Raw genomic sequence first — 25,800 nt, 5'->3', positions numbered from 1 at the left:
AGTGGGATGAGGGAACCCTCAGATGGGTGTGGGGAGTGGGGTGAGGGAACCCTCTGATGGGTGTGGGGAGTGGGATGAGGGAACCCTCTGATGGGTGTGGGGAGTGGGGTGAGGGAACCATGATGGGTGTGGGGAGTGGGTGAGGGAACCATGATGGGTGTCAGACCAAGGGGAACTTTATATCTTGACCTTGTTAAAGGAGCTACATTCAGTCTGTACCCTTGGCAAATGGGAACAAGAGGGCCTGCCACTGTCAGGTGTGAGGGGGCAGGATGGAGAGTGCACAGTGTCCTCTCTGAACCTGTGTGGGGTGACTGGAATGTGAGAATGATGGGTAATGGTGGTAACAGGATCAGGGCCTCTGTGTGGAACACCAGCAAGTTGAACTGGTGAGGTGTGGACACCGCTGTTGACCAAATCAAGGGACGAGGCTATTGTCAGTCTGAAGGACAATCTCAAGGCTCAGTCATCACTCAGAAGTAGCAATCTTGAGATAAGTGGGAATTTGGGGAGCCTGACACACAGCTCAGCTTCTGCTCCAGGAGTGTTCCTTTTGTTTTTCTAGAGTCAGGGAGAGATTCAAGTCACAGGTGAAACTCATACCACACATCTGAGGTAGCTTCAGGGAGCTTTGGTGCTTGCCACCAAACTTGATTGACAACTTGAATTCAGTACCCAGGATCCACATGGTGGAAGGAGGGAACCAACTGCCACAAGTTGCCTTCTGGCCCACACAAGTGCACCATAACACACAGATAAAATAAATAGATGCATAATTTGAAATATATTGGAAATGATCACATACCACAATAATTAGCTGGTTTTGTTTTTGCAGGTGATATTGTGGGTCTGTATGATACTAATGAAAACAGCCAACTGGCCACTGGGGTCCTGACCCGCATCACCCAAAAATCAGTCACAGTGGCCTTTGATGAGTCCCATGACTTCCAGTTGAGCCTGGACAGAGAGAATACCTACAGACTGCTGAAACTTGCCAACGATGTCACCTACAAACGCCTGAAAAAGTGAGAGTTCCTGACTGAAACTAAAGGATCTTTTCCTTGGATGGGACTCATGGGCACCCTTACCTGTGTTGAGGGAGGGAGTAGCCTGCTGCTAAGGAGGTGCTGGGTGCTCTCAGGTGATGGTGTCCCTGAACTGCTGTCCCAAAGAGCTCCTCATTTTGGCTCTGATTCCTCACAGAGCACTGATGACACTGAAGAAGTACCACTCTGGGCCAGCATCCTCGCTCATAGATGTCCTGTTGGGTGGCTCCACCCCCAGTCCTGCCACGGAAATACGTGAGGATTTTTAATTTTCTTGAGAGAGAGAGAGAGAGAGAGAGAGAGAGAGAGAGAGAGAGAGAGAGAGAGAGAGAGAGAGAGAGAGAGAGAAAGAGAGAAAGAGAGAAAGAGAGAAAGAGAGAGAAAGAGAGAGAAAGAGAGGAAGAGGAGAAAGAGAATATGTATCCACATGAGTACATTGCTTGGGGTATATCTGAAGGGGCCATTGGATCATCTGGAGTTCAAGTTAGAGGCAGTTATGAACTTTTTCCTACCTGAAATGAGGCAGGACACTGTGACCTTGGTCTGTTTCAGCAAGGGTTTACATTAAGTTTGAAATCTCTTGACATCTTCAGATGTGCTTCTCTGAGTGACTCTAGGCTCTAGGCCATATTCTCTGGACTCAGTACTGAAGAGGTTTTCATCATAGAGCTTACTGTATAGCTGAGGCTGGCCTTTGACTTCTGATCCTCCTGCCTCTGTCTCCCAAGTGCTGAGGCTATGGGTGTATACTAACACTGTGTGTGCCTGTGTGTGTGTGTGTGTGTGTGTGTGTGTGTGTATGTGTGTGCGCACATATGCGTGTGTGTGTGTGTGTGTGTGTGTGTGTGTGTGATATGTGGACGTATTTGTGTATGTGTGCATACACACGTGTGCACCTGTGGTTATGGGCCAGAGGTTGATACCATATGTCTTCCTCAGTCCCTCTCCACTCTGTCTTTTATCTCTTTACTGCTACTATGTGTGCTGTGTGCATGCAGAGGTCAGAGGAGAACTCAGTGAGTTGGTTCTCTCCTTCCTCCTCTACGTGGGTTCTAGAGATTGAACATAGATTGTCAGGCTTGAGTGACAGTGCCTTTACCCACTGAACCATCTTAAGACTCCAGCTCATTTTTGAGGCGGGGTCTCTTACTGAACGTGGAACTCACTGATGAGCTAGGCTGACTGGCCAGTGAGTCCCAGGGACTATAGATGCACTTCACTGGGCCTAGCTAGTGCATGGGGTTGGAGACCCAAACAAGGTTCTCATTCTTGTGTGACAAGCACTTTATTCACTGAGCTATCTCTTAGCTCCACACCACTCCACACTTTTAAGGGCTGGTGTGTCCTGACTGTAGCTGTTATCTAGTTAACATGGTGTGTGCTATAGAATGTACCAGAACCTTGAGATTTGATGGCCCATGCTTTGTCCCTCATCTCTTCTTACGATGGTTTGCAGGCTCGTTGCCTCACTAGTCTAGGTCAGCACCCTTTTCCTAAGAGCTTGGTGCACTCGTCTTCTCTTGGGTATCTCTGCATGGACACTGGGACGGAGATGAACAGAAGAGGTCGTTAGGACTGGAGCGCATCAGTGGGTAAAGCACCTGGTGTGTAAGTGTGAGAACCTGAGTTCAGAATCCCAGAACCCAAGTGGTCTTCCTGGATGTAATGTTAGCACTCCTACACGAGGTAGAATTCCTGGACGCTCAGAGGCCAGCTGATCTGGCCTATGCAGTAGTGAACAACAGACCTTTTGTCAAACAAGACAGAAGATAAGGATGGACACCTGAGGTTGTTTTCTGACTTCCACAAGGATACTCTCACGCCCACGAACGCACCCACGCACACATGTGTGCATAACAGATGAATTTTTTTTAAAAGGGGAACCAAACAGCAGGCTGGGTATTGCTTCCTGTTCCTACAGAACTCTTGTTTTGAAAATTAGGGCTTAGAACTATAGCTCATTTGTTAGAGTGTTTGCCTAGCATGAATGAAGCACTGGGTTCCATCCCTAGCACTGCTAACTCAGGTGTGGTGGTGTAGCCTATAATCCCAGTGCTGTGAAGGCAGGAGATCAGAAGAATGTCAGGGTCATCTTCAGCTACTTAGAGAGTTTGAAGCTAGCCTAGGCTATATGAGACTTTGTTTTAAACAAACAAACAAACAAACAAACAAACAAAAAAGGTACAAGCACACCTTAAATCCCAGATCCCAGGCAGAGGCAGGTGGGTCTCTGAGTTTGAGGCCAGCCTGGACTAAAGAGTGAATTCCAGACCAGCCAAGGTTGTATTGTGAGATCCTGTCTCAAAGAATGGTAAAACGGCATCTCTGTGCTGTGCATCTTAGCCTGGGGTCCAGCCTGCTCTGTGCACTCCTTATTCCTGACTGCTGACAATGGTACTTCTCCCATAGCCTCACTCACTTTCTACAACGTGACCCTGGACCCTTCCCAGCAAGAAGCTGTGTCCTTTGCACTGGCCCAGAAAGAACTTGCCATCATCCACGGGCCTCCTGGCACTGGGAAAACCACAACAGTGGTGGAAATAATCCTTCAAGCTGTGAAGCAAGGCTTAAAGGTAGGCAGAGGGCCTTCCCTCCTTCTCCAGCCCTGTAGCTCTGGGCCTGTCATGCTCTTCACATAGTAGGGTCCCCTCACAGTCCAGCATGTATATCTGTGTCAGGATTGGCACAGGACATTTGCAGGTTGAATGCTGAGCTGCTGTATTCTGCAGTTTCCCTTAGCCTCACAAAACAGGAACACCTGTCTGGATGCACAGGGAAGGTGTGGGAGCCCTGAAGCTTGCTCAGCCTTTGTTGTTGGCCACGCTCTCTCAATCTGCATGCTTGCTGTATTCTTGCTCTGAGTCTCATTACAGTGGTGCCGGGGATTTGACCAGGGCCCTTTGGAAAGCCTGAAGCAGGTCAAGGCAGATGGTGGGACTACAGTTAATCAGATGTGCAGTTAAACCACAAGATATACATGCGCCATGCGTGCCCTCCTGCCTCTGTGAGGCATGAAGCACCATTGCATCCTACTGTTCACCCACCACAGGCATTCCTGTATACATAATAACCCCACAGTGACCTGAATGCTGGGGACCCGTGAACTCATTGTGTAGTAGACAAGGTAACCAGGAAGCAGCTGTGCCTGGTTATACAGCAGCGACTGTATGAGCCAGAGGGTGATTGGCAGAGCCACCTCTCCTCAGAGCTGCAGGGAGACCTGTCACAGTCTGTGCCCATGAGGATTTCCACCAGAGTGCCTTTGTAGATGTTTGGAACCAGCAGGAAAAGCTGGCTTCTTGATGGGAGCAGATGGGATGGTTTTCACTAGTGCCCTCCAGTTCAGTGTGCAGGGAGGCCGGTGCACCGGTGTCACGGGCTTAGTGGGACTATTGAGTGGCACAACACGTGGGGCAGGAGTTGGGTTGTTGGGGACTGCATTCTGCATGCGCAGTTACAAAAGCAAGATGAGCCCATCAGACACAGCCTCCTTGTCTTGTCAGACAAGATGGTGCTGAAAGCAATGCCCTGGCCCTGGTTACATGCTGGATTTCTTTTCTTTTAAGGCAAAAGGGTTTATTTAGTTTTGTTGGAGCTGAGGAGAGAAACACATGGCCAGCTGATGCCTTGCCCATGGCAGCCTCCAGCGCAGAGAAAAGGGAAGGATATCAGGAGTTCTGCCTGTACACAGGGAGCTGACCTTTTTTTTTTCTGAAACATGGTTTCTCTGTGTAGCTCTGGCTGTCCTGGAACTCACTCTGTAGACCAGGCTGGCCTCGAACTCAGATATCCACCTGCCTCTGCCTCCCAAGTGCTGGGATTAAAGGCATGCGCCACCATTGCTGGCCCGGGAGCTGACTTTAGAATGCTGGAGTTAGCCTTGTAGGTGGTGCTCCTTTTTTTGGACGCACTTCCTCACCTCTGGATGAGATGTCTGATCCTAGATCATGATACTGGGAAGGTTTCTAAAATGTCCCGAGGGCACCAGCTTTCAGGCCCCAGTTAGAAGCCATTAGGTTAGAAATCCAACGGGTTTCTCTTGACCTCGAAGAATGGGTCTCCTTACTTTCCATAGACTGGCTACAATACAACATTGCTTGCACTGTGAAAGGAAGACAGGCAGATGAGGTGTTGAATCCAGAAGTTACTAGTGAGGTGTGTTTCATAGGTTGCCAACGTCAAAAATTGGGAGTGGCGGAACCCATACCATTGGGTAGCTGCAAGTATAGGGTCCCTTCCCTCAAACCACTGGCTGCTGGGGGAGGGACTCCTGCCTGGTAAAGGTTTGCCAAAGCTGAGACTGAACTCAGGCCTGTGCTGGCCATTTAACCAAAACACTGGGAGACAGGAGCTGGTAAAAGGAAATAGGTTAATATTGACCAAAATGAGGGAGAGAAATCTCCCTGGCTTCTCTGTTGTCCCTCCACTTGAATCTACCCTCAGCCTCTCCTTTCTCTCTTCCCCTCTCCCTCTTTTTCCTCTCCCTTCCTTCTACTCTCATCTGCCCTTTTCTCTCTCCCTCTTTTCTCTCCTTATTCTTCTCCCCTCTCCCTTTTTCTCTCCCTCTTTTCCCCTTCCCTTCCCCCACCTCCTCCTTGCTACCTCTCTCTCCTCACTATATAGTCCAGGCTGGCTTTGAACCCATACTGACCTTCCTGCCTCAGCCTCCTGAATGCTAGAGTCACAGTGTAAGCCATTACACTAGTGGCTTTCAGAATCCTCTGTGCCGTCACAGGTCAGCTCGAAGCATTCAGTGTGTGGGGGATGCATAGGCTATGGAACTCTGGGTTCTGGTTACTGGGATATGGCCTGGGTTGAATGCCATGCACCATTGGCACCGTGTGTCACCTTACCAGTGTTTACTCTCCGTCTCTTTAGGGGTTATTGTTTGGTTTAATGTTCTGGTAAGTGGTTTTAATTAGGAAAAAAGTTGCTAGAAGCCTCACTATGTGCTTCCCTAGGTTCTATGCTGTGCTCCCTCCAACATCGCTGTGGATAACCTGGTGGAGCGTCTGGCTCTGTGCAAGAAGCGGATTCTGCGCCTGGGTCATCCCGCCCGCCTCCTGGAGTCTGTTCAGCAGCACTCACTGGATGCAGTGCTAGCTCGCAGTGACAACGCCCAGATTGTTGCTGACATCAGAAGGGACATTGACCAGGTCTTCGTAGGTATCATGGAGCCAGTGTCCCTGGGCATGAGCTTGTCTGAGCTTTAGTCTTTAAGGAGTGCAGGTTCTGTTCTGCCCAGGTTTCTCCTGCTTATCTTCTGCCTCTGTCTATTTGCTTAGTCCCTTATAATCCAGGACGGTGGGTGTGGCTCAGGTCCTATGGCTTCCTAGCCAGCATAAGGCCCTGGTTCAACCCCAGCACCACATAAAATTGAGCATGGTGGCTCAGGCCTGTCATCCTAGTACTTGGAAGGTAGAGGCTAGAGGAACAGTGAATTCAAGAACAGTCTAGGCTTCCTGAGACAAACTAGACCACTCTTTAGTTTGGACTGCTTGTTGTGAGTGGAGAGTTGCACTGGGCACTTAGTAGGTGCTTCAGGAGTGTGGAGCAGGTGAGAAAATCTCCTGAAGAAAGTGTTCCCTGGGCTCAGAGGTGGCACAGGGCCGAAGGTGTGTGGGTGTGTGCATAGCCCTAGCTTTTATTTCCAGCACTGGAAGGAAAATTAGCAGAAGCAAACATTTTCTCAATGCCTCCTGGTGCTGCAGATGGGCTGGCTGGTCCTGGCAAGATGAAAATACTCAGAAAAGTACTAGTCCCTTCTAGAATCATTCGCCCACTTTACCTCCATACCGGGACACCTGGCCTTGCAGAGCAAGGTGGGGTGGCTTCAGGCAAAGTGGCTTAATTCCAGAGGGTGGTGCTTATAAACTGGATCTCTAGTTCACATACCTGCCTAGCTTTCCCCTGCTTTCCTGAGCTGGACTGTGCTTTCCCATCAGCAATTCCTCTGCATCTCCTGGCGCTCCTGTGTGCCCTGAGCACCGTGGAATGAGGGCAGCAGAGAGGATGTCAGGGACAGGAGTCCACCAGCTCTTTGGGACTGGTGGATCCGCTGCATGATGCTGATCTCGGTGTCAACCTGAGGGCAGATGGTGTTCATGGAGGTGGGAACAAGGCTAAGTGTGCTACTTGGGGCTCTGACAGAATACTGCATTACCCCTGCCCACATGTAGATAGCAGTGAGCTCAGGCTCTTGAAGTTTCCACCCGAGTCCTAGCTGGCACTTTCTTGTCTGGAACACCAGCTGCCTGTTGCTTATGGTCACAGTTATAGTGACTGTCCCTTCAGCCTCTGTGGCTGGTGGGGTATGAGGCACTTAGGCAGCTGTGTTGTTCTTTCACAAAGATTCTGCAGTTTAGCGCTGTGTCCGGACTGTGCTGAGCTGCATTGCTGACTGCCTGAGAGCAGTGTGCTGGAAAAGAAGTGCAGAGTTTTGTTGGAGTAATTACAGATTTTCTCCTAGGGGAAGAACAAAAAGACCCAGGATAAGAGAGAGAAAAGTAATTTTCGAAATGAAATTAAGCTGCTAAGGAAGGAACTGAAGGAGAGGGAAGAAGCAGCCATAGTTCAGAGCCTCACTGCGGCTGATGTGGTCCTAACCACCAACACAGGTGAGCGTGTAGCCCTCCTGCCAGCACAGCCGTGGCCTGGAGTCTGCAGCGGCTGTTGTTCCTCCTGGTACTCAGGGCCTCTGGGCTGTAATTCACGTTGTAGTGAGTCTTGTAGCTACAAAATCAATGTCTTTTCACAGACACAGGGCTGTTCTTGGTGTCTCCTCTTGTTTTGCGTGGTGCATTTGTGCTCGTGTGTGTGTGTGTGTGTGTATGTGTGTGTGTGTGTGTGTCTCGCGCATTCGCGCACGTGTGCATATACATGTGCCCTTGGGTATGTGTGCCCATGCAGAGGCCAGAGGAAGACAGCAGGAGTCCTGCTCTATTGCTTTTTGCATTGTGTCTCTAAAACAAGGTTTCCACTGAACCTGGAGCTGGGCTGGTGGCCAGCCGGCCCCAGGAGTGCTCCTGCCTCTCACTGCCCCTGACAGTGCTTGGTTATGGGCACCTGTGTGGCCCCTCTCTGCTCTTCACATGGGCACTGGAGAGTTGAACTCTGGAGCAAGTGTTCTTACCCACTGGGCTCTACTTTGGATCTCTGTGAGTGCTAGGTTAGGTTCTGTCTCCTTGATTAAGTACACAGCTCACCATCATGATGAAGTCGTCTCATTTTGGGGGGGATTTATTTATTTGTTTGTTTTTTTAATTTTTTTAAAGATTTATTTTAATTAAATATATTTGCACATGAGTGCAGGTGCCTATGGCAGTCAAACATACCAGATCCCTTGGAGCTGGATTTATGAATGGTTGTGAGCCACCTTCAAGGGTGCTGGGAATTGAACTCAGGTTCTCTGCAAGAGCAGTACTGCTGAGCCATCTCTCCAGCCCCCAGTCTTTTGACACTTTCTGAGAGTGGGTCTCATGTGGCTTCAGGCTGCCTGGAACTTGTTTGTATCAGAAGATGACCCTGAATTCCTTATCATCCGGCCTTTACCTCCCGAGTGCTGGCATCACAGATGTGCACCAAGCATCCTCATATGGCTGTGTGTTCTTTTACTTTAATGTCTGCTAGTACTTGGTTTTTTTCATCTCCCTTGTAAGTTTTAGTTGAAACCTCAAATAGGATATTTTTTTATTCACTTCATCCACTTGGATGGACGTGTATAGAGGTCAGAAGACAGCTTGTAGAAGTCAATTCTCTTCTTCCAGCATGTGGGCCATAGGACTTGAACTCAAGTCATTAGGCGTGGCGGCAAGCTCCTTTATCCACTGAGTGAGCCAACTTGGTTTCCTTTCCAGGGGCATCTTCTGATGGCCCTCTGAAGCTGCTACCCGAGGACTACTTTGATGTGGTGGTGGTGGACGAGTGTGCCCAGGCTCTAGAAGCCAGCTGCTGGATCCCCCTGCTGAAGGCCCCAAAGTGCATCCTAGCTGGAGACCACAAACAGCTGCCACCCACCACTGTCTCTCACAAGTAAGACACTGGCTTGCCTGCTTTGCTGGCTTTTCCCTGCACTCTCTACTGTCCCACAGAGAGAGCCTCTGTCACATGGCTCTCAACTGCATCTCTTCTCTGTGCTGAACTTTGGTGTGCACACGACTGAGCTGTTGGTTAACTCCCAGTCTGCCGTGGGCTCTGCAGTCTGGCTGTTAGTCCTTCACCAGGACCTGTGGCATGGCCCAGCTCAGCCTCTCTGCTGACCGGCTCTTCCACTCACTGTCTGGCCATGCTGGCCTCCTCAGGGCTCAGTGTGCCCCTGCCTCGCTGTTCCCTGTTGTAGTATGTATTCACTATCATTGGAGGTTTCTACCCCACCTTAGACCATTCAGTTCCCAGTAAAAGACACAAACCTTTCATATTTATAAAGTAAGCCTTAATAGCACTAGAGCTGGGCAGGTAGCAAAGCTCTGAGCTATTTTGTCTACTTTCCAGTTGATAACCCTGAGATATGACTTACCATGTTCCACCTGGGTCACTCCTGATTCCAACTGGCCAGCCCTCATGGCCAATTCTCACCATCCCTTACCCCATGGCATCTTGTCCTCTCTCTACCTTCTCTCTCTTCCCCTCATGGTCCTACGTCAGACCCCAAGCCCAGGAACTGTCTTCTGCACAGCTATAGGCTATAGGCATCTTTATTCAAATTAAGGACTAAGGTTACATAGCATCACTTGGTGTACGTGAGGAGTTCTTTGTCCCCGCAGGCAACCAGAGCTTGGGGGCCAGTGTTTGCATTACAGTACATAGCAACAGACCAACTTCAGCAGTACCCTTTGTCTGAACCACTGCTCCTCTGGAATTGGATAGCCCTACCCTCCATTCAGATGGCCCCTTATGGTTTCCTGTGCCCACTCTGCCCAGCTGGTTCCCTTAGTTGCTTTTTGAGGTTCACATGGTTTCTCTCAGCTTGAATCCCTCCCTGATAGTGTCATATGATTATCTGTCTGTCTGCTTGTCTTCCCATGTAGAGATCCCACTGTGGGCCTGTGTGCAAGGTCTGACACATAAGTCACCAGGAACAGCTGTCTCCAGCAGCCAGGACCCTCAGCCTTGCTGTGGCCTCCTTCAGCCAGGGCCCTCAGCCTTGCTTGTGGCCTCCTGCAGCCAGGGCCCTCAGCCTTGCTGTGCCTCCTGCAGCCAGGGCCCTCAGCCTTGCTGTGCCTCCTGCAGTCAGGGCCCTCAGCCTTTCTTATGACCTCCTGCAGCCAGGGCCCTCAGCCTTGCTGTGGCCTCCTGCAGCCAGGGCCCTCAGCCTTGCTTGTGGTCTCCTATAGCAGTGGAGGCTTTGATCTGGTTTCTGTTGCATTGGAAACTGCATCTTTTCTGTATGTGTTCAGAGTACCTGGTGGTGAAAGAATTGCTAGGAAAGGTGTTATGTGGACCCTTCCAGAGGGAGTGGGTGGCCCTGGAGGTAGGATGCTCAGGCTAGGGTGTATTGAAGAAAAAGGTGCTTCTGGCAGTCCCTCAGAACCAGACTTGTTGGGGGAGGATCTTTGAGGGGAAAGAGTGGAGGATTATGGGTAGCATGAAAGTCCTGCTGTGAAAGGCAGGCCTCTGGGCAGGAGTACAAAGGCTCATGGTGTGTGTCTGGTGACTTCTCCAAGGGAATGTTTCTCAAAGCGGGAGAAAAGATGGCTCCATCCTCTAGGGATCTGTGGGAGGAGTATGGGACTGTGCCTATGAAAACACAGACCATGTGTGTCCCTTGGAAAAGTTGGGTGGTACCAGTGGCTGTGCTACACACTTCTAGGTTTGTAGGGGTGTGACAGGCATGGCATGTCCTGCTTTTGGCCTTAGTTACTTTGGCAACAGTGGTCCTTTAAGAATCAATTGAATCCCAGGGCTCAGCAGCTAAAGAGCACTGGCTGCTCTTCCAGAGGACCCAGACTTGCTTCCCAGCACTCCAGGGCCAGAGGACCCAACGCCCTCTTCCGGCCTCTAAAAGGCACATGTGGGATGCAAAAGCAGCATAAATGCAGCAAACCCTGTAGACTAAAATAAAAACAGGTACTTAAAAAGATTCAGTTGATTCTCAACTTGAAGGGCCTCGTAAATTCTCGGGGGCACTCTGAGATGGGATGGAGTGCTTTGCATGGACTTGGGCATTTCAGCACGGAGAGAGGTGCTGTGCCAACGGCTCCATGGATGGGTAGCCTCGGACTATACTTAAGCCCTCAGGTCTCACTCTCTTGTGGATGAGGTGGAACCACTCAGCTGTGGAGAATGAGTTCATCCATCCCTGGACAGTGTGGGCCTGGGATTGTCTCAGCTGAGTTGGTCGGCTGTAGTGGTGACTGCTGCCCACAGGAAGACATTTGGGTTTGATTTGTTTATTTTGAGACACGGTCTTAAGTAGCACAGGCTGGCCTTGCACTCACTGTGTAGCTGAAGGTGCTGTTGAATTCATGACCTCCTGAGTGCTGGGTCCGGACATACTTCCCAGTGCCCAGGAAACATTTTCCTGTCTTAGAAACAATGCAGGGTTGTGTACAGTGCTGGGGCCTTGGTTCTAAATGGAGCTGCCTGGTCTGAAGGCTTCAGGGAGGATCTGTGCCTGACTTACCTGCCTTTCAAGGTCACTGCAGATGGTGGCTCATGCTTCTTCTCCTATCTTCTAAGCAACAAAGTATCTCCATGGAGCCTGTCTCCCTCTTGTACTTTGTCATCTGCCAAGTCCCTGTTGCTCTGAAGGGATGGATGTGTTCTTAGGTTCTGGTGGTTTATGTTGCACACTGCAGCTCAGCCCGGCTTTCCCTTCTGTCATGTAGGAAGCCAGGGATGTGTTGGGTCCTAAGATTAAGGACCATTTCCCTCCCCTCCCACAGTGTCACATCTGGACTCAGCACTTGTTTCTTTTCCCTTTTTGGGCACAGGGCAGCACTGGCTGGGCTGTCCCGCAGCCTGATGGAGCGTCTGGCAGAGAAGCATGGTGCTGCTGTGGTAAGGATGCTGGCGGTACAGTACCGAATGCACCAGGCCATCACACGCTGGGCCTCGGAGGCCATGTACCATGGGCAGCTTACTGCCCATCCCTCTGTGGCAGGACACCTCCTGAAGTGAGTGACGTAGCCTCTTGCTTCCCCTGATCTTTCTGCCTAGCCTGGCTCCAGCCCCAGTTGCCCCTCTGTGTCCTCTAAAGGTTTTGGAATGGCAGAGGCTCTGAGAATCACTTTCTAGATAGTTGCCTGGGCCTTCCTGGGGGCTGGACCCACTCGGCAGCCCCTCTGTGGTTTTGTGAAGAAAGTCAGTCTTACATTCTACCCACCCCTATGCCAGGGACCTCCCAGGTGTGACTGACACAGAGGAGACAAGTGTGCCCCTGTTGCTCATAGACACCGCTGGCTGTGGGCTGCTGGAGCTGGAGGAGGAGGACAGCCAGTCCAAGGGAAACCCGGGTGAGTTGAGCGAGGATTCCCTGGTCCTTCTCAGACTCCCCAGGCTGGAAATGATGCCACAGCAGTTAAGAACTTCGGTCTCTTCTAGAGGACCCAGAGTCAGCCCTCGCACCCTCCTTGGGCAGCTCAGGATTGCCTGTAACTCTAGCTCCAAGATAGCTAATGGCCTCTTTCTGGTTTCTCCATGCTTCCGAACACCATGGCTACACTTACAGAGACACACGTGTACATATAAATAAAAATACATTTAAAAATAAAATAGAACAAGTCACTCCAGGCCTGAGTGAGGCCCTGGGTAGCAGAGATGAGGATAAGCGCCTGGTGAACTGGACTTGGAGCTGGACTCTAAGGGCCAGGGCAGCATCTGTGTGCTCGTCCAGGGGCCCGGCTGATGCCTGGGCCTTTCCCGTGCTCCTCTGAACACCAACCTGGCTGCTTGGTTCATTTTAGGTTGAGAATCTCTCTAAGCCAGCAGTACCCAGGTCCCATGAGCTTATCTGCCAGCCTGGTGACCCTCTGGTCAGCTGGTTACATCCCAGGATGCTCCTTGCTCTTGGCCCAGCATAAGATCTGCTCACCAAGCCAGCAAGCGCTTCCACAGCTCAGACAGAGGCGGCATAGCATGGCCATCACTGAACGCTACCCTCTCTCCTCCCCAGGCGAAGTTCGCCTCGTCACTTTGCACATCCAGGCTCTGGTGGATGCTGGGGTCCAGGCAGGTGACATTGCCGTCATCGCACCCTACAACCTTCAGGTGCGAGGGATCCCTCTTTTGTTTCTCTGTATCACGGACTCAGCCTGCTAGAGGCTGAAAGGGCAGGGAAGTTTGTTGGTTACAAAGTCCAGGGCTACAGTGGACCTCATTGTGACCAGGTCTAGGGTCCAGAGGACACCAGCAAGAGACCACCTGTGTTTGTGTTCCTCACATTGCTACCAGCCTGACCTTGGCCTGGTCCCCCACTGTGTCCTTGTTTCAGGCCAGCATTCCCAGATGGCATAGAGACCATGCTGATGAATCAGCCAGGCCCAGGTTGTGTCCCTGCCCCTATCTGGTTTGGTAGAAGCTTGCTGCCTGCATAGTTCAAGATCCTCAGAGGCAGTGTCACCCCATTCTGGTCACCAGCATCATACATGAGGCTGTCAGAGGCAAGGAGATGCCGTAATGCAGAGAGTGCTGCCACCCTCAGCATCCTCTCCCTAGTGTCTGAGGTTCCCCAGCTCAGTTTACACTGCTCTTGTCCGTATGTCATCCCAGGATGCTCCCTGACTGCCCGGGCTCTACTGACCCTGAGGACCAATACCATGCTCCTTGTTCCTGTAATTTACATGAGCTCAGGGCAGAGGCTAAGTCCTGTGGTGCCACAGATGCAAGAGAGTTCCACTTGCCCTACGGTCAGCACACTCATTCCCATGCTAAGAAGAGAAAAGGCTACAAGCCTCCGGGCAGCTTGCTGCTGTTGTGGTCACTGAAAGGTCTACAGTGGCCATTCCTACAGGGCAGGGCAGCCAGGCAGGACAGGTCTTGCAGTCCCCTGACTTGGTTATGACATCTTGGTCCTGCTTTCTGTTTCAGGTGGATCTGCTCAGACAGAGCCTCTCCAGCAAGCACCCTGAGCTGGAGATTAAGTCTGTTGATGGCTTTCAAGGCCGAGAGAAGGAGGCTGTGATCCTGACCTTTGTCAGGTCCAATAGGAAAGGTATGGAGGGCAGCCCCTGTTTGAGCCTTGGGCTTAGCCTGGGAGTGTCAGGGAAGGGAGGGCATGATTTCAGCAAAGAGAATAGACCCAGTCTGGCCAGAGAACGGGTGACTAGGGACACAGGCTGGGACATGGTGGGCCCCAAGTGACTTAGTCACCCTGTCTAGACAAAGGACATCCCCTTCACTCCCGCCACTGCCATGCCTGTTTTAGCCCTGAGACATGATTTTTGTGTGGCTTTCCAGAAAACTGCATCCAGGCACTAGTCAGTGACCTGCTGGGTGGCTTTGGAAGCAGGGTGGAGATGGATACGGAGAGAAATGGCTCTGGCAGAGTTCTGTACTGTGTCCATAGCAGCTGCTCCTAAGTCCAGGCATGGGAATGAGGCCGACCATGTTAGGTAACATGACTGTGGAGCTGCACTGGTCAGCAGTGGGTGAGCATCAGAGCCAATGCAGCACACTCAGGCCGTGTGTGCAGGGGTGTAAGGGGGCAGCTGCAGGCTACCATGGCTCTGATGATGTGACCGGTCCTGACTGTCCCTGAACAGGCATTTTGTTCCCTGCCTTGGATCTCTGCCTCTCTCACCTCTGGCTTTTCTTCAGGTGAAGTTGGTTTTCTGGCTGAGGATAGGCGGATCAATGTCGCTGTCACCCGTGCTCGGCGGCATGTGGCAGTCATCTGTGATTCCCACACTGTCAACAATCACGCCTTTTTGAAGACCTTGGTGGATTATTTCACAGAGCATGGGGAGGTACGCACAGCCTTTGAGTACCTGGATGACATCGTCCCTGAGAACTACACCCATGAGGGCTCCCACGGCCACAGCCGTGCCCCCAAACCCAAGTGCCCAAGCACCTCCATCAGGAAGCCTGCCAGTGATCAGGAGAGTGTCCAGGAGGCCAGAGCAGTCCCTGGACACAGCCGCAGGAAGCCAGGCGAGAAGCCCCCAGGCCCTCAAACCCATTCCCAGCACAGCTCCAGTGCAAATGGCTCTGACAGAACTGGAGGCACAGACCGGACAGAGCACTTCAGGGCTATGATTGAGGAGTTTGTGGCCAGCAAGGAAGCCCAGTTGGAGTTTCCCACATCCCTGAGCTCCCATGACAGGCTGCGAGTCCACCAGTTAGCTGAAGAGTTTGGGCTGAGACATGACAGCACGGGGGAGGGGAAGGCTCGGCACATCACGGTGAGCAGGAGGAGCCCTGCAGGGTCTGGCAGTGTAGCCCCACAGCCTCCTTCACCGCCCAGCCCCGCACAGGCTGAGACTGAGCCACAGGCAGAGCAGCCGCATGGCCGCACACAGCAGGATCTGAAGGCACTGCATCTGGAGAGGCTACAGCGGCAGCAAGGCTGCCAGGCCCAGACAGCCAAGGGTCAGCCAGGTGGGGGCTCGAGGCCACAGAAGGCTCCACAGAAGAAAAAGAAAAAGGATCCAAAAGGTAAAGCCACTTCTTGAAAGCACCGGTGCTGTGTGGTTCCCGTCCCCTGCCACCTGCTACCTCAGGAGGCAGTTAGACTCCCTTGGCCTCGCGGATTTGCTTTTCCCATGGCTCTTGTCTCTCTAGCCTGGCCTTCCCAGGGTGGTTACAGGCAAGTCACCCTCTTGTCCCAGAGCCCTGCAGTAGCAGGCACAAAGAAGGCCTGGCACATTTACTAGTGCTTTTCCTGTGGAGAAGGAAGGCACTTAGGGCCTGTAGAGCAGATGGGTTCTGATCAGGCACAGGCACAGGTGCTCAGGGTTGTAGGCCTGCTGAGCACACCACTCTGCCCTGTGCCAGGGCCAAGGCGGACTGCGTGCTCTGTGTTCAGCCTGTACTGTACTTGTATCCCCTGGGTGGCCCCCACCCGAGTTGGCACACATGTTCCGGTACAGTGAGGACAGACCTGCTGGGGCATAGTGTGAGTGCTCTCAACACTTCAGTAGGCCTTGCCAGCAGGACCACAGGTCAGTTGTCTTTGGGGCATCTCGTTCCCATGAGCCAGACCTTAGAGCAGCATTCTTAGCTCCGGAGCCAGCTTTCAGGGGTGTGGCGCTACTCCAGGTATGCCGTGGCACTCGTGGGATGGTTCCTGTAGCCAGGCTGTGTGCTGGAGAGCAAGTTGACACGGCGCTGCTCTCGCGCCAGGCACTGAAGGGAGGAATTCTGAATGGAGGTGACCCCTGCCTCAGATGGAAAAGCACTGTGTTTGCGCCTTGGCGAGCCTGAACCTACCCACATCTGCTGTTCCTGCCACAAGGCCTAGGTGGTCTGGGAGCCCCACCTACTCCTGGGGTTCTCGGATTACCTCAAGCTACCATCTTTCAGAGTCCCCAGGACCTCACCTGTTCTTTAAAGGTTCGGGCACTATCATTGCCCTGCCCAGCAGCTGAGAGACCAGGTGGCCATACCTGTGGTAGACTTTGCTTGGCCAGTGCTCTTCCGGGCCTAGCCATGGGCTGATGCCTGGCAGGAGTGATCAGCTGAACGCAGGAGGGTCACGCTGCATCTGCTCTGACCACCCTGCCCGGTCCTTATTTCCTGAGCATGCTCACTGACGGTGCTGCCAGAATGGGATACACATTCCCCAAGGCCCTCTGAGCCACTTGGTTCTGCTTAGGATGTGGCAGGAGCCAGTGACTGGGTGGCTTCAGTTTCCCTTTTACACAGCCATGGGGAGAGGAGAGAAGGGAAGGGAAAGATCACTGGACATGGGGAATGGGAATAGGGGGTTGGGGGTGAAGAGGGCCAGCATGTGAAGGAGAGATCATGGGACACAGAGAGCCAATAGAAACAGCTGTTGTAGATGCACATAGGTGCAGGGGGCTTCTGGAGACCTTGATGTAGTATCAGTCAATGACCACCTGACCCCAGCGTGTTTGTATACTTCAGCACCTGCCAGTATGTAGGGAGATATATGGAGTCATGGACAGACCAGAGCCCGCCTATGTGGGTGCCTGTGTGGCTCCTCCCAGTACTCTCTGTCCCCTGTGTTTGCACTTGTGCTTTTTGGAGCTGCAATGTGTGTTGCTTCTTCTCTGTACTGAGAAACATAGAGAAATAGAATTTCTCTATGGCAGAAATGAGGTTTCTTAAACACTGACACTCACTCTATCCATCACTGTTAAAACATTTTTACGTTTATTTATTGTGTATGTGTGACTGCATGTGCCACGGCACACATGGTGGGAATCACTTTTCTTCATTGTACAAATCACCCTCAGGTCTCAGGCTTGGAGGCCAGTGCTCTTCCCCAGTGAGCCAATCCCCTGCCTTCACCTGAGAAAGCTTTTTTGTTGTTTTTTGGTTTTTGGGTTTTTTGGGGTTTTTTGTTGTTGGTTTTTTTTTTTTTGAGACAGGGTTTCTTTATGTAGCCCTGGCTGTCCTGGAACTCACTCTGTAGACCAGGTTGGCCTCGAACTCAGAAATCCACCTGCCTCTGCCTCCAAGTGCTAGGATTAAAGGCATGCGCCACCACTGCCTGGCGAGAAAGTTTTACCTGACTCTGAGCATGTAGATATATGGTAATGCAAGTCAAACATGTACTAATAAGTCATAAACATTTGTTTTAGAAGTTCTTTGATATACATAAAATTTTACTATTTATTAAAAATGAGAATAAATTTGCATCCAGTTGTATTAGACACTGTCTAACACAACCCAGTCCAAAGATGTATGAAATATTAAATCCTGAGGCATGCTGGGCGGCCAGTGTCCCACTGTCTAGTGTCTGTAAGGACAGAGACACAGGAGCTGAAACACCCAGCTTGTGACTCGGTGGCTGGGATCTCAGCAGAGACTGCAGTTTGAGGAGTGACGTCAGGCAGTGCTGAACACGTGTGTGGTGTGTTCAGCTCAGAGGCTTCAGCAAGGGCGCCATGCAGCACACATTTGAATATGAATAGATTTTTACTTGTATGTGTTGGAGTCTTTCATGGTTGCTGAAGTTTTCATGATCCCATCCTGATCCCTGAACACCCACTGTCTGTGTAAGATACTTCACTGTCAAGCACTTCCTGCCTCTGGATGAGCGCCTGAAGGGCTGCTGCTAGGGCCTGAGTTGGGCATCTTCTGTCCCTGGTGGTACTGCTATGTGGCCTGAGTTCTGTTTTTGAAGTTGGTATCAAAGGGAGCCCCGCCCCAAGAGGTTTTTCTGGATAAAAGAGTATGCTTTCAGAGCTACTCTACACCCCGTTCTCCTCAGGGCTGGACTGTGAGGTGGGTAGTGGGGTGGGCAGGCTGTCAGCTTAGAGTGAGGAGCCTGGCATCCTAGGCTGATGGTGAATCCCACCAAGGACTCTGGAGGTAGGGCATCCCACTGTCTGCAATGTCTGTGCCCTCTCCCTTGCCTGAGCACTACCTCCCTCCTCCCCAGGTCCAGCCATGGCTCTGCCCTGTGAGGAGGACTTCGATGCCCTAGTGTCTGCTGTGGTGAAGGCTGACAACACCTGTAGCTTCACCAAGTGCTCAGCCAGCACCACCACTCTGGGCCAGCTCTGCATGCATTGTAGCCGCCGCTACTGCCTCAGCCACCATCTGCCCGAGGTGAGGGCTCCTTCTGGATGATGTGGGCATCACGTGGTGGGGGAGGAGTAGCCAGACTGTAAAAGTCAAAGCAGATGGTGATCATGATCTCTTGTGACTACCTGGCCTCAAGGAAATAGAGTACACCTTTGCTGAGGGACAGCCTCAGCAGTGGGAACTCAGGGTAGAGGAGGTCTGTCCATCCTGCAGGCCCCTCCCTGGGCAGTTGTGAAAGATAGACCTTCAGAAGGGAGAAGGGCAGGTCCATGGTCTTGCATAGCTTTAGGTATTTCCTTTGATGCAACTTGGCAGGCTGCAGCCTCCCTTGCCCGCAGCTCACCCTGACTCTTGTGTTCTTTCAGATCCATGGCTGTGGTGAAAAGGCTCGTGCCCATGCCCGGCAGAGGATTAGCCGGGAAGGAGTGCTCTACGCCGGCAGTGGGACCAAGGACAGGGCCCTGGACCCGGCCAAGAGGGCCCAGCTGCAGAGGAGGCTAGACAAGAAGCTGGGCGAGCTCAGCAGCCAGAGGACAAGCAAGAAGAAGGAGAAGGAGAGGGGGACGTGAGGCCACACCCTCAGGGAGGGCTGTGTGGGACAGAGAGTCAGCAGGTGGGGACACAGTCCTACCCTGGCCATTTCTCTGCTTGAGCTAGTGTGTCCCTAATCTTCCCATGGCAAGGGTGCTATTTGCAAGATGTGCCTAGTTACCATCAGTTACTAGTCACTGCCTTGCCCGGCCAGGCCCCATTAATGCTGTGAGTGCCTTGCACGGCCAGCTAGCCATGATCACCTTCATCCTGACTTCTGCGTGACACAGTGGGCACGGATTGTGTGGTCTAGGGATGCGGGAATGGCTGCTCTGGGATCAGAAGGCCCCTAGCCTGGGATTGCCTGGCCTCTGCTGCTTGATGACTGTTGGGAAGAGTCCTTCCAGGGCACCACACTGCTCACCCTCACAGAGACTGCACCCTCTCCAGCACTCTGTACCAGTTGCTCGTGGGAACTTTGACAGATGCATTTTAGCCTCAGGCTCTTGTTCCAAAATAATATAAATTATTTGCAAATTAAAGTGTGCACATAGTGGATATTTGCCTGTGTCAGAGGTGAGCATCCTTTACATCTGGCTCAGATGTCACCCTGCACATGCTGACTGGGCAGTGGTAGCACCTCAGGAGGGGTCTTGTCGTTGTTTAAGAGGCAAACAGTTGGCTGGTGGGGGCACTCTTAATGCAACTGCCAATACATCCCCTAAGGAAACTTCTCGATGGTACAGCTGCTGTGAGTCTCCCAGGCCCAGGGACTTGTAGGCAGTACAGTCACCCATTCACCCAGTTAGACTTGGTCTGTGGTGACCCCTCTACCAAGGGTGAGATGGCCCATCTCCCGAGAAAAAGTCATGTGCGCCTCCTCCTCCTACTCCCACGGTCACCTTCCTTGCTTGCTCCCTTGCATAGTGTTTGGGCAGGACAAGGGGACATGGCTGTGGCTGCTCTTATAGCAAGTGCAGCACTCAGTGTTGGAACTGCAGCACTGGGCATCACACACATCACAAGTGGGGTTAGATGTGATCTTCCCAAGATGCAGGTGTAGGTGTCATTCCAAGGTTGTGGGGCTCACGGTGAAAGTTACTTGGTCCCCCTGACCTGTGACATGAACCCTAATGGAGCCCCAGGATCAAGCTCAGGGAGACAATTGCATGAATCACGTGGCACCTCCCCTTCCCTGCCAAAATAGGGCAGACCTGGAGATGGACTGGAATCCAGCAGGGCCAACCAGCTTTGCTCCCGTGCAGATGTGGACACTTGAGGAAAGACTGGCTCTTGTTGCACTGGAGGCTAGTGACTACTTTGCCTGCCTTCTAGAAGCCTATCTGTGGAAGAAAAGGAAGCCAGAGAGAAACAGACCTCCAGATGAGGCTGCAGGTTGACCTGGTTATAGTATCCTGGAGTCTCCGGATCCAGTCACACTTCATCTCCAACTCGTCCTTCCCAGAATTCTTTAGAATTAAGTTCTTTTTTTGGCTGAATAAAGTCCACATTGGGTTTCTGTCACTTGCTGCCAAAGACTCTTTGCTGATCCAGTTGTGTCTGCAGCTGTATATCTTATTAAAATATGTTTTTGTTTGGAAGGGCACATACTTGCAGAGGTCAGCACGTATGTGGGAGTAAAGCCACCCAGCAGCCGTGAGTCCTCTCCTTCCATAGTATGGTCCCCAGGAATCACTTAGGTCATCAGACTTGGTGGCAGGCACCTTTCCCTGCTACATCTGGCCTTTATGCGGGTTCTGGGGATCTAAACTCGGGTTCTCATGTTTGAACAGCAAGCAGTTTACCCACCGAGCTGTTTCCCCAGCCCAGCACATCTTCTGTTGTACAGGGTCTGCGTTCTAGCATGGAGATTTTGCTGAACCAGAGTTGCTGGCCACTGAGGAAAGACGAGGTCTCATTGCTGCTGGGAGCAGCTCCCATGTGTGACCCTTCAGGAGGAGCTCGGCTTGCATAGGCTGGGGCTTAAGAGGTGTGAAATATTAATAATGTCAACACCATTACACAAGTGTGTGGCTTCTGCAGGTAAACACACACACACACACACACACACACACACACACAGAGATTGTTCATCTGCCAAACATGGTGGAAGAATAACCGTGCCATTCTCGGGAGTAAACGTGTGGTTTTGGGCCCCTGCACATGGGTCTTTGTGCCAGTGCCTGTACCGTGTCTCTATGTCCCACAAACCCTGTCATGGACAATCCCCACCCTGACTGTTGCTTCATTAAAATGCTGGCTTCGAAGTTTCTGTTTCTCATCCCAGAGAGCTCTCGTTAGGAAAATGTGTCTGATTGCTTGAAAAAATGTCTTAGGCCCTGGCTGGGCAGGTCAGCCCAGGAACTGGAAAAGGCAGCCATGTGTCTCCTCTGCTGGTCCTGTGAACTCTGGATCACTGGGACACAGCATCCTGGGTGAGAGGTCTCTTGGGGAGGTCCCCAGGTGGCCCTGGCCCTGCCTCCTTGCTAGCGAGGCCCTTTATTCTTCAAACTACAGCCCCAGGTTTGTGTGGACTTGGACTTCAGTTTCCTCATTTGTAAAATGGGGTGTTACAGGACCCACTTCATTGGCTAGTTGTGAAAGTTAGAGAAAGTCTAGTGCCAGACGCTGGTGACAGTTTCACCAGTCTCTGGCTGGCATTAGCATTGTTCTCTGGCAAAGTCACTGTGTAGGGGGCTGAAGTGGCCAAAGCTCCAAAATATAATGTTTCCCCAGCTGGTCAGGGATCACCAGTGTGCCTCTGTAGGATTACCCAGAGGGGTGGCCTCAGTGGGCTGCTGGGCACTCAACTGCTTCAGGAGGTTCCAGGCCAAAGTGACAAGCTTGGCACTTACAGGGAATTTCAGTCTGTGCCAGGAGTTTGGCAAGAGCTGCGGCCTTATTTGGTCTGGAAACTTCTTGGAGTAGAGAAAATGTGGAACAGGCCAGCAGACCTCTAATGGGCAGGCAGAGATGTGGCCACTTCCCAGGACAGGATCTGGACATACCGAAGTTCTCCATCCCTGAGTCCTCACCCAAGTACACACAGGCCCAGTGCTATCTAGTGTCTAAGAGCAGACGAGGCTGGGTGCTACACCTTCCCTGCTTCTCTGTTGGGCTGGCTGCCTTTGCCCTTCCCCACCAGAGCCTCGGCCCAGCGTTCTGCGGCCAGGAGTGACTGTCAAGAAGCTTCACCAAGGGCAGTGACCTCGTCACACAGTTTACCTTCTGACAGTGCAGGATGCTACACAAGTTAGTGCAGTTCTGGTCTCCCCACCCCCACTCTGCCCCTGCCCCAAAAGTCTTTGGCGTGGCTTGTGGTTAATCCTCCTGTCTTCCCACAGCCTCGGGAACCATGGATCCACTTTCTGTACTTGACAATTGACCTATTCTGGAAACTTCATTTAAATACATAGTTCTTGGCTCAGTTACTTGGCGCCCAGTTACTTGGTTTGCCCAGGTAGTATTACACATCAGTCATGTTCCTTATTTTATTTTTCAAAACATCAAATTGCCTTTATTTCAGTTTGCGTCCACATTTCAACATTTAGTGGTCCTGAACAGAGTGGGGAAACACGGCAATGAGCCAGGAGGCCAAACTCAGTGCAAACTCAGTGACACAGAGCTCCTCCCGATTCCTGCAGAGGGTCTGAGGAGCAACACTGAAACCTGAGTCCCCAGAGTCAGTGTCTTGTGTTCTCTGTCAGGCTCCACGAGACCTGATGGGTGGCCAGGCTCACTTGATAGCCGTGTCCAAACCTCTTCAACGTGCAAAGGATTATGGAAAAAAGGAACCAATTCCAAACCTTGTGCACTTAGGACTCTCTGCATGGCCTTTCTCTAGGTATAACAACCAAGGACCCTGAGCTCTGGCTGGTCTGAGTCACCTTTGTCTGCTCTGTTTACCTTGAGACCTGAGCCCAAAGCTCATGGGCTGATGGCAACAGGGCCAAGGACCTGACACTCCCTTCCAGTGGCTGGTGGCAAGTGAACAAGTGTGTCCCAGAGCTAAGTGAAGAAGGCCAGGTTCTTCCAACCTCATCTGATGGCTTTGGGCCACAGCACGTGTTGGCAACAAGGGAGTTGAGGATGAGGGGAAAAGTGGCAACCCTGATAAAAGTGAGGAGATGGGAAGCCCTAATCCCTCACCAGTATCCAACTTTAGAGGTAGGGGAGAGTTACAGTCTAAGCTTTGGCCAAGGGTGGGAGTGGAGGAGTGGGGACCATGGCTTGGACAGGGCATCACTTAAGACTTAAGAAAGCAGGGGGTGCCGGGCAGCGGTGGCACATGCCTTTAATCCCAGCACTTGGGAGGCAGAGGCAGGCAGATTTCTGAGTTTGGGGCCAGCCTGGTCTACAGAGTGAGTTCTAGGACAGCCAGAGCTACACAGAGAAACCCTGTCTTGAAAAACCAAAAAAAAAAAAAAAAAAAAAAGATAAAAGAAAACAGGGGTGCAGGCAAAGTGCCCCCAACCCAGTAGTAGTCCCATGGATACCACCTGAAGTCTTCCTATCATTCTAAGGGCCACCTCACAGCTGCGGCAGGAGGGTGAGCTGGCAAAGGCAGACCCAGGCCATGTGCCAGCAGCAGGGCAGTGTGTGACATGTCTGTTCACAGTTGCTTTAGCTGTGCCCACTGCTCCCAAAGGAAACTCACTTCAACGCACCTTCTTGATCCCAGAAGTTCAACCAGGCAGACGGCACTTACACTCAACAGTTGTTACACAGCACAACTTAGGTATTTCAAAGGGACCAGAATATAGTATTGGAACTGTCTCAGGACGAAGTCTGAGTGGGACTTCCTCCCTAGTAATCTGAGGTCTACAGATGTATCTAGAAATTTCACTTGGATAGGGTGGCTAATTGGTGTAACACTGTCCTTCAGGCAGCTGTGGAAGCTTCATGTTCTCTTCTGACATCATCACACAGTGAAGTTCCTGCAGGACGACTCTGATGCTGTGGGCATTGCTCCGCTTTGCCAGCCCTGCTGTGGCTCTTGGATCCTCCATCCTTTTGAACTCCTCATGCCACTCATACTGACTCTTGTTACAAATCTAACAGATGGGATGTTACAAATCTAACAGATTGGCCCATGTTCTGTTTTAAGGCTGTATATTCAGTTTTCATAAATTGTTCTTGGAGGCCCAGTTATCTATCACCCCTGTCCACCTTGTTAGTGTCATGTCTTCGTCATCTTCTAGACCCCAGCTAACTCTGTCATCACCCACTCCATTTCTAGCCTTCCAGCTCTTCCAACTGTTGGAAATTTTGAGGGACTTTTACTCCCAAGCCTGGGGTGACTGCCATTTTGCATCACTATGAGTCCAAGGCTAGCCCCTTCCTCACACTCTCCACACTTTTGGGGGAGGGGTAGGTTTAAAGAGAAGATTTCTTTGTGTAGCCGCTCTGACTGTCTTAGAACCAGCTTTGTAGACTAGGCTGGCCTCAAACTCAAGAGATTCACCTGACTCTGCCTCCTGAGTGCTACCACACCTGGCCAGTCTTGTTCCTTTTTATTGCAAGTAACATTCTATTGTATGGACAAACCACAATTTTTTAATCCGTCCATCTGTTGGTAGGCAGAGCATCACTTCCGCTTTGGGGCTATTGGGAACCACAGAGCTGCTGTGATCCTTCCCTTTTAAGCTCCTCTTTATTTTTATGTTTGAGACGCCATCTCATGTAGATTAGAATGGCCTAAGCCTTGCTGTGTAGCCCAGGCTAGCCTCCAGCTCTTGATCCTGCAGCCTTCCTTCCCACCTGCTGGTGTTGCAAGTGTGAACTACCATGCCCAGTAAGCAGATCAAGAAGTTTAAAGTGCCTGTAGCTGTTCAGGAGAAGGAAGGGCCCAGGGTTCCAGAATTCAGAATTTCAGCAGCCCAAGGACTGGAGACTGTGGGCCCACCAGGATCAGCATCTGGTCAGAGCCGGGCACTGTGACTTTCCATGTAGGTACGGGGCGGGGGAGTAGGACGGAGGGGCCGTCTGAGTGCAGGGATAGATTCAGGCTCCTGGTGTGGAACCAGATGCTGGGAGGAAAGGCAATGTTGTTGCCAGGGCTGCATAACAGTCTTCCCAGCCTAGCGCTCATCCTAAACACCATTCATCAGCAGATAACGCTGGACAGCTTGCCCCAAAGAGGGAAATGTGTCTTTTGGAGCTGCTGAGGGGTCAGGCTGGTCTCAGCTCTGGCTGGGACCAGCATGCCCAGTGCCCATTCTGGTGTCGCTTTCCTAGCCACTCATCACGCCCTGTCTCAGGCTCTGCTCTGGCTACCAGACCTGAACCACCACAGCCTTAAGGCTTTAGGTGCCAGCTGTTTGCCAGTGATTATCTCTGATTTTGACTGCTCTTCCCTAACCCCTGTAATTGTTCCTATTCACACGCGAGTGTGTGTGTGTGTGTGTGTGTGTGTGTGTGCATGCATGTGTATTTTGAGACAGGCTCTTGTGTAACCCAGGCTATCCTTGAACTTTTTATGTAACCAAGTGTGGTGGTTTGAATAAGAATGGCCCCTATAAGTTCATCTGTTTGAATGCTTGGTCTCCAGTTAGTGGAATCGTCTGGAAAG

At 51.6% G+C, this 25,800-nt stretch overlaps 1 protein-coding gene and 1 pseudogene across 4 annotated transcripts in view; one reads left to right on the top strand and one right to left on the bottom strand.

Moving 5' to 3' along the window:
- The window catches only part of Ighmbp2 (immunoglobulin mu DNA binding protein 2), a 24,459-nt gene extending 2,953 nt beyond the window's left edge, over positions 1 to 21,506 (top strand). Inside the window, exons 3-16 of one of the 4 annotated variants that reach the window (XM_031389076.1) lie at positions 836 to 1,025; positions 1,204 to 1,301; positions 3,456 to 3,619; positions 6,008 to 6,208; positions 7,516 to 7,663; positions 8,903 to 9,077; positions 11,978 to 12,160; positions 12,381 to 12,499; positions 13,159 to 13,253; positions 14,073 to 14,196; positions 14,802 to 15,638; positions 18,553 to 18,722; positions 19,064 to 19,311; positions 21,079 to 21,506. In XM_031389076.1, the coding sequence (XP_031244936.1) occupies positions 836 to 1,025; positions 1,204 to 1,301; positions 3,456 to 3,619; positions 6,008 to 6,208; positions 7,516 to 7,663; positions 8,903 to 9,077; positions 11,978 to 12,160; positions 12,381 to 12,499; positions 13,159 to 13,253; positions 14,073 to 14,196; positions 14,802 to 15,638; positions 18,553 to 18,722; positions 19,064 to 19,267 (2,708 nt within the window). In that variant the 3' untranslated portion in view covers positions 19,268 to 19,311; positions 21,079 to 21,506. Of the gene's footprint in view, positions 1 to 835; positions 1,026 to 1,203; positions 1,302 to 3,455; positions 3,620 to 6,007; positions 6,209 to 7,515; positions 7,664 to 8,902; positions 9,078 to 11,977; positions 12,161 to 12,380; positions 12,500 to 13,158; positions 13,254 to 14,072; positions 14,197 to 14,801; positions 15,639 to 18,552; positions 18,723 to 19,063 lie in introns of all 4 variants that reach the window. The other 3 variants (XM_031389075.1, XM_031389074.1, XM_031389077.1) reach the window with 3 other exon arrangements.
- A 2,582-nt stretch (positions 21,507 to 24,088) lies between these two features.
- Positions 24,089 to 24,536, bottom strand: LOC116100994 (annotated as a pseudogene).
- Between the last annotated feature and the right edge of the window lie 1,264 nt (positions 24,537 to 25,800).

The sequence above is a fragment of the Mastomys coucha genome, unplaced genomic scaffold (assembly GCF_008632895.1).
Source record: "Mastomys coucha isolate ucsf_1 unplaced genomic scaffold, UCSF_Mcou_1 pScaffold21, whole genome shotgun sequence".
Lineage (NCBI taxonomy): Eukaryota > Metazoa > Chordata > Mammalia > Rodentia > Muridae > Mastomys > Mastomys coucha.
This window is presented reverse-complemented; position numbering and strand designations above follow the sequence as displayed.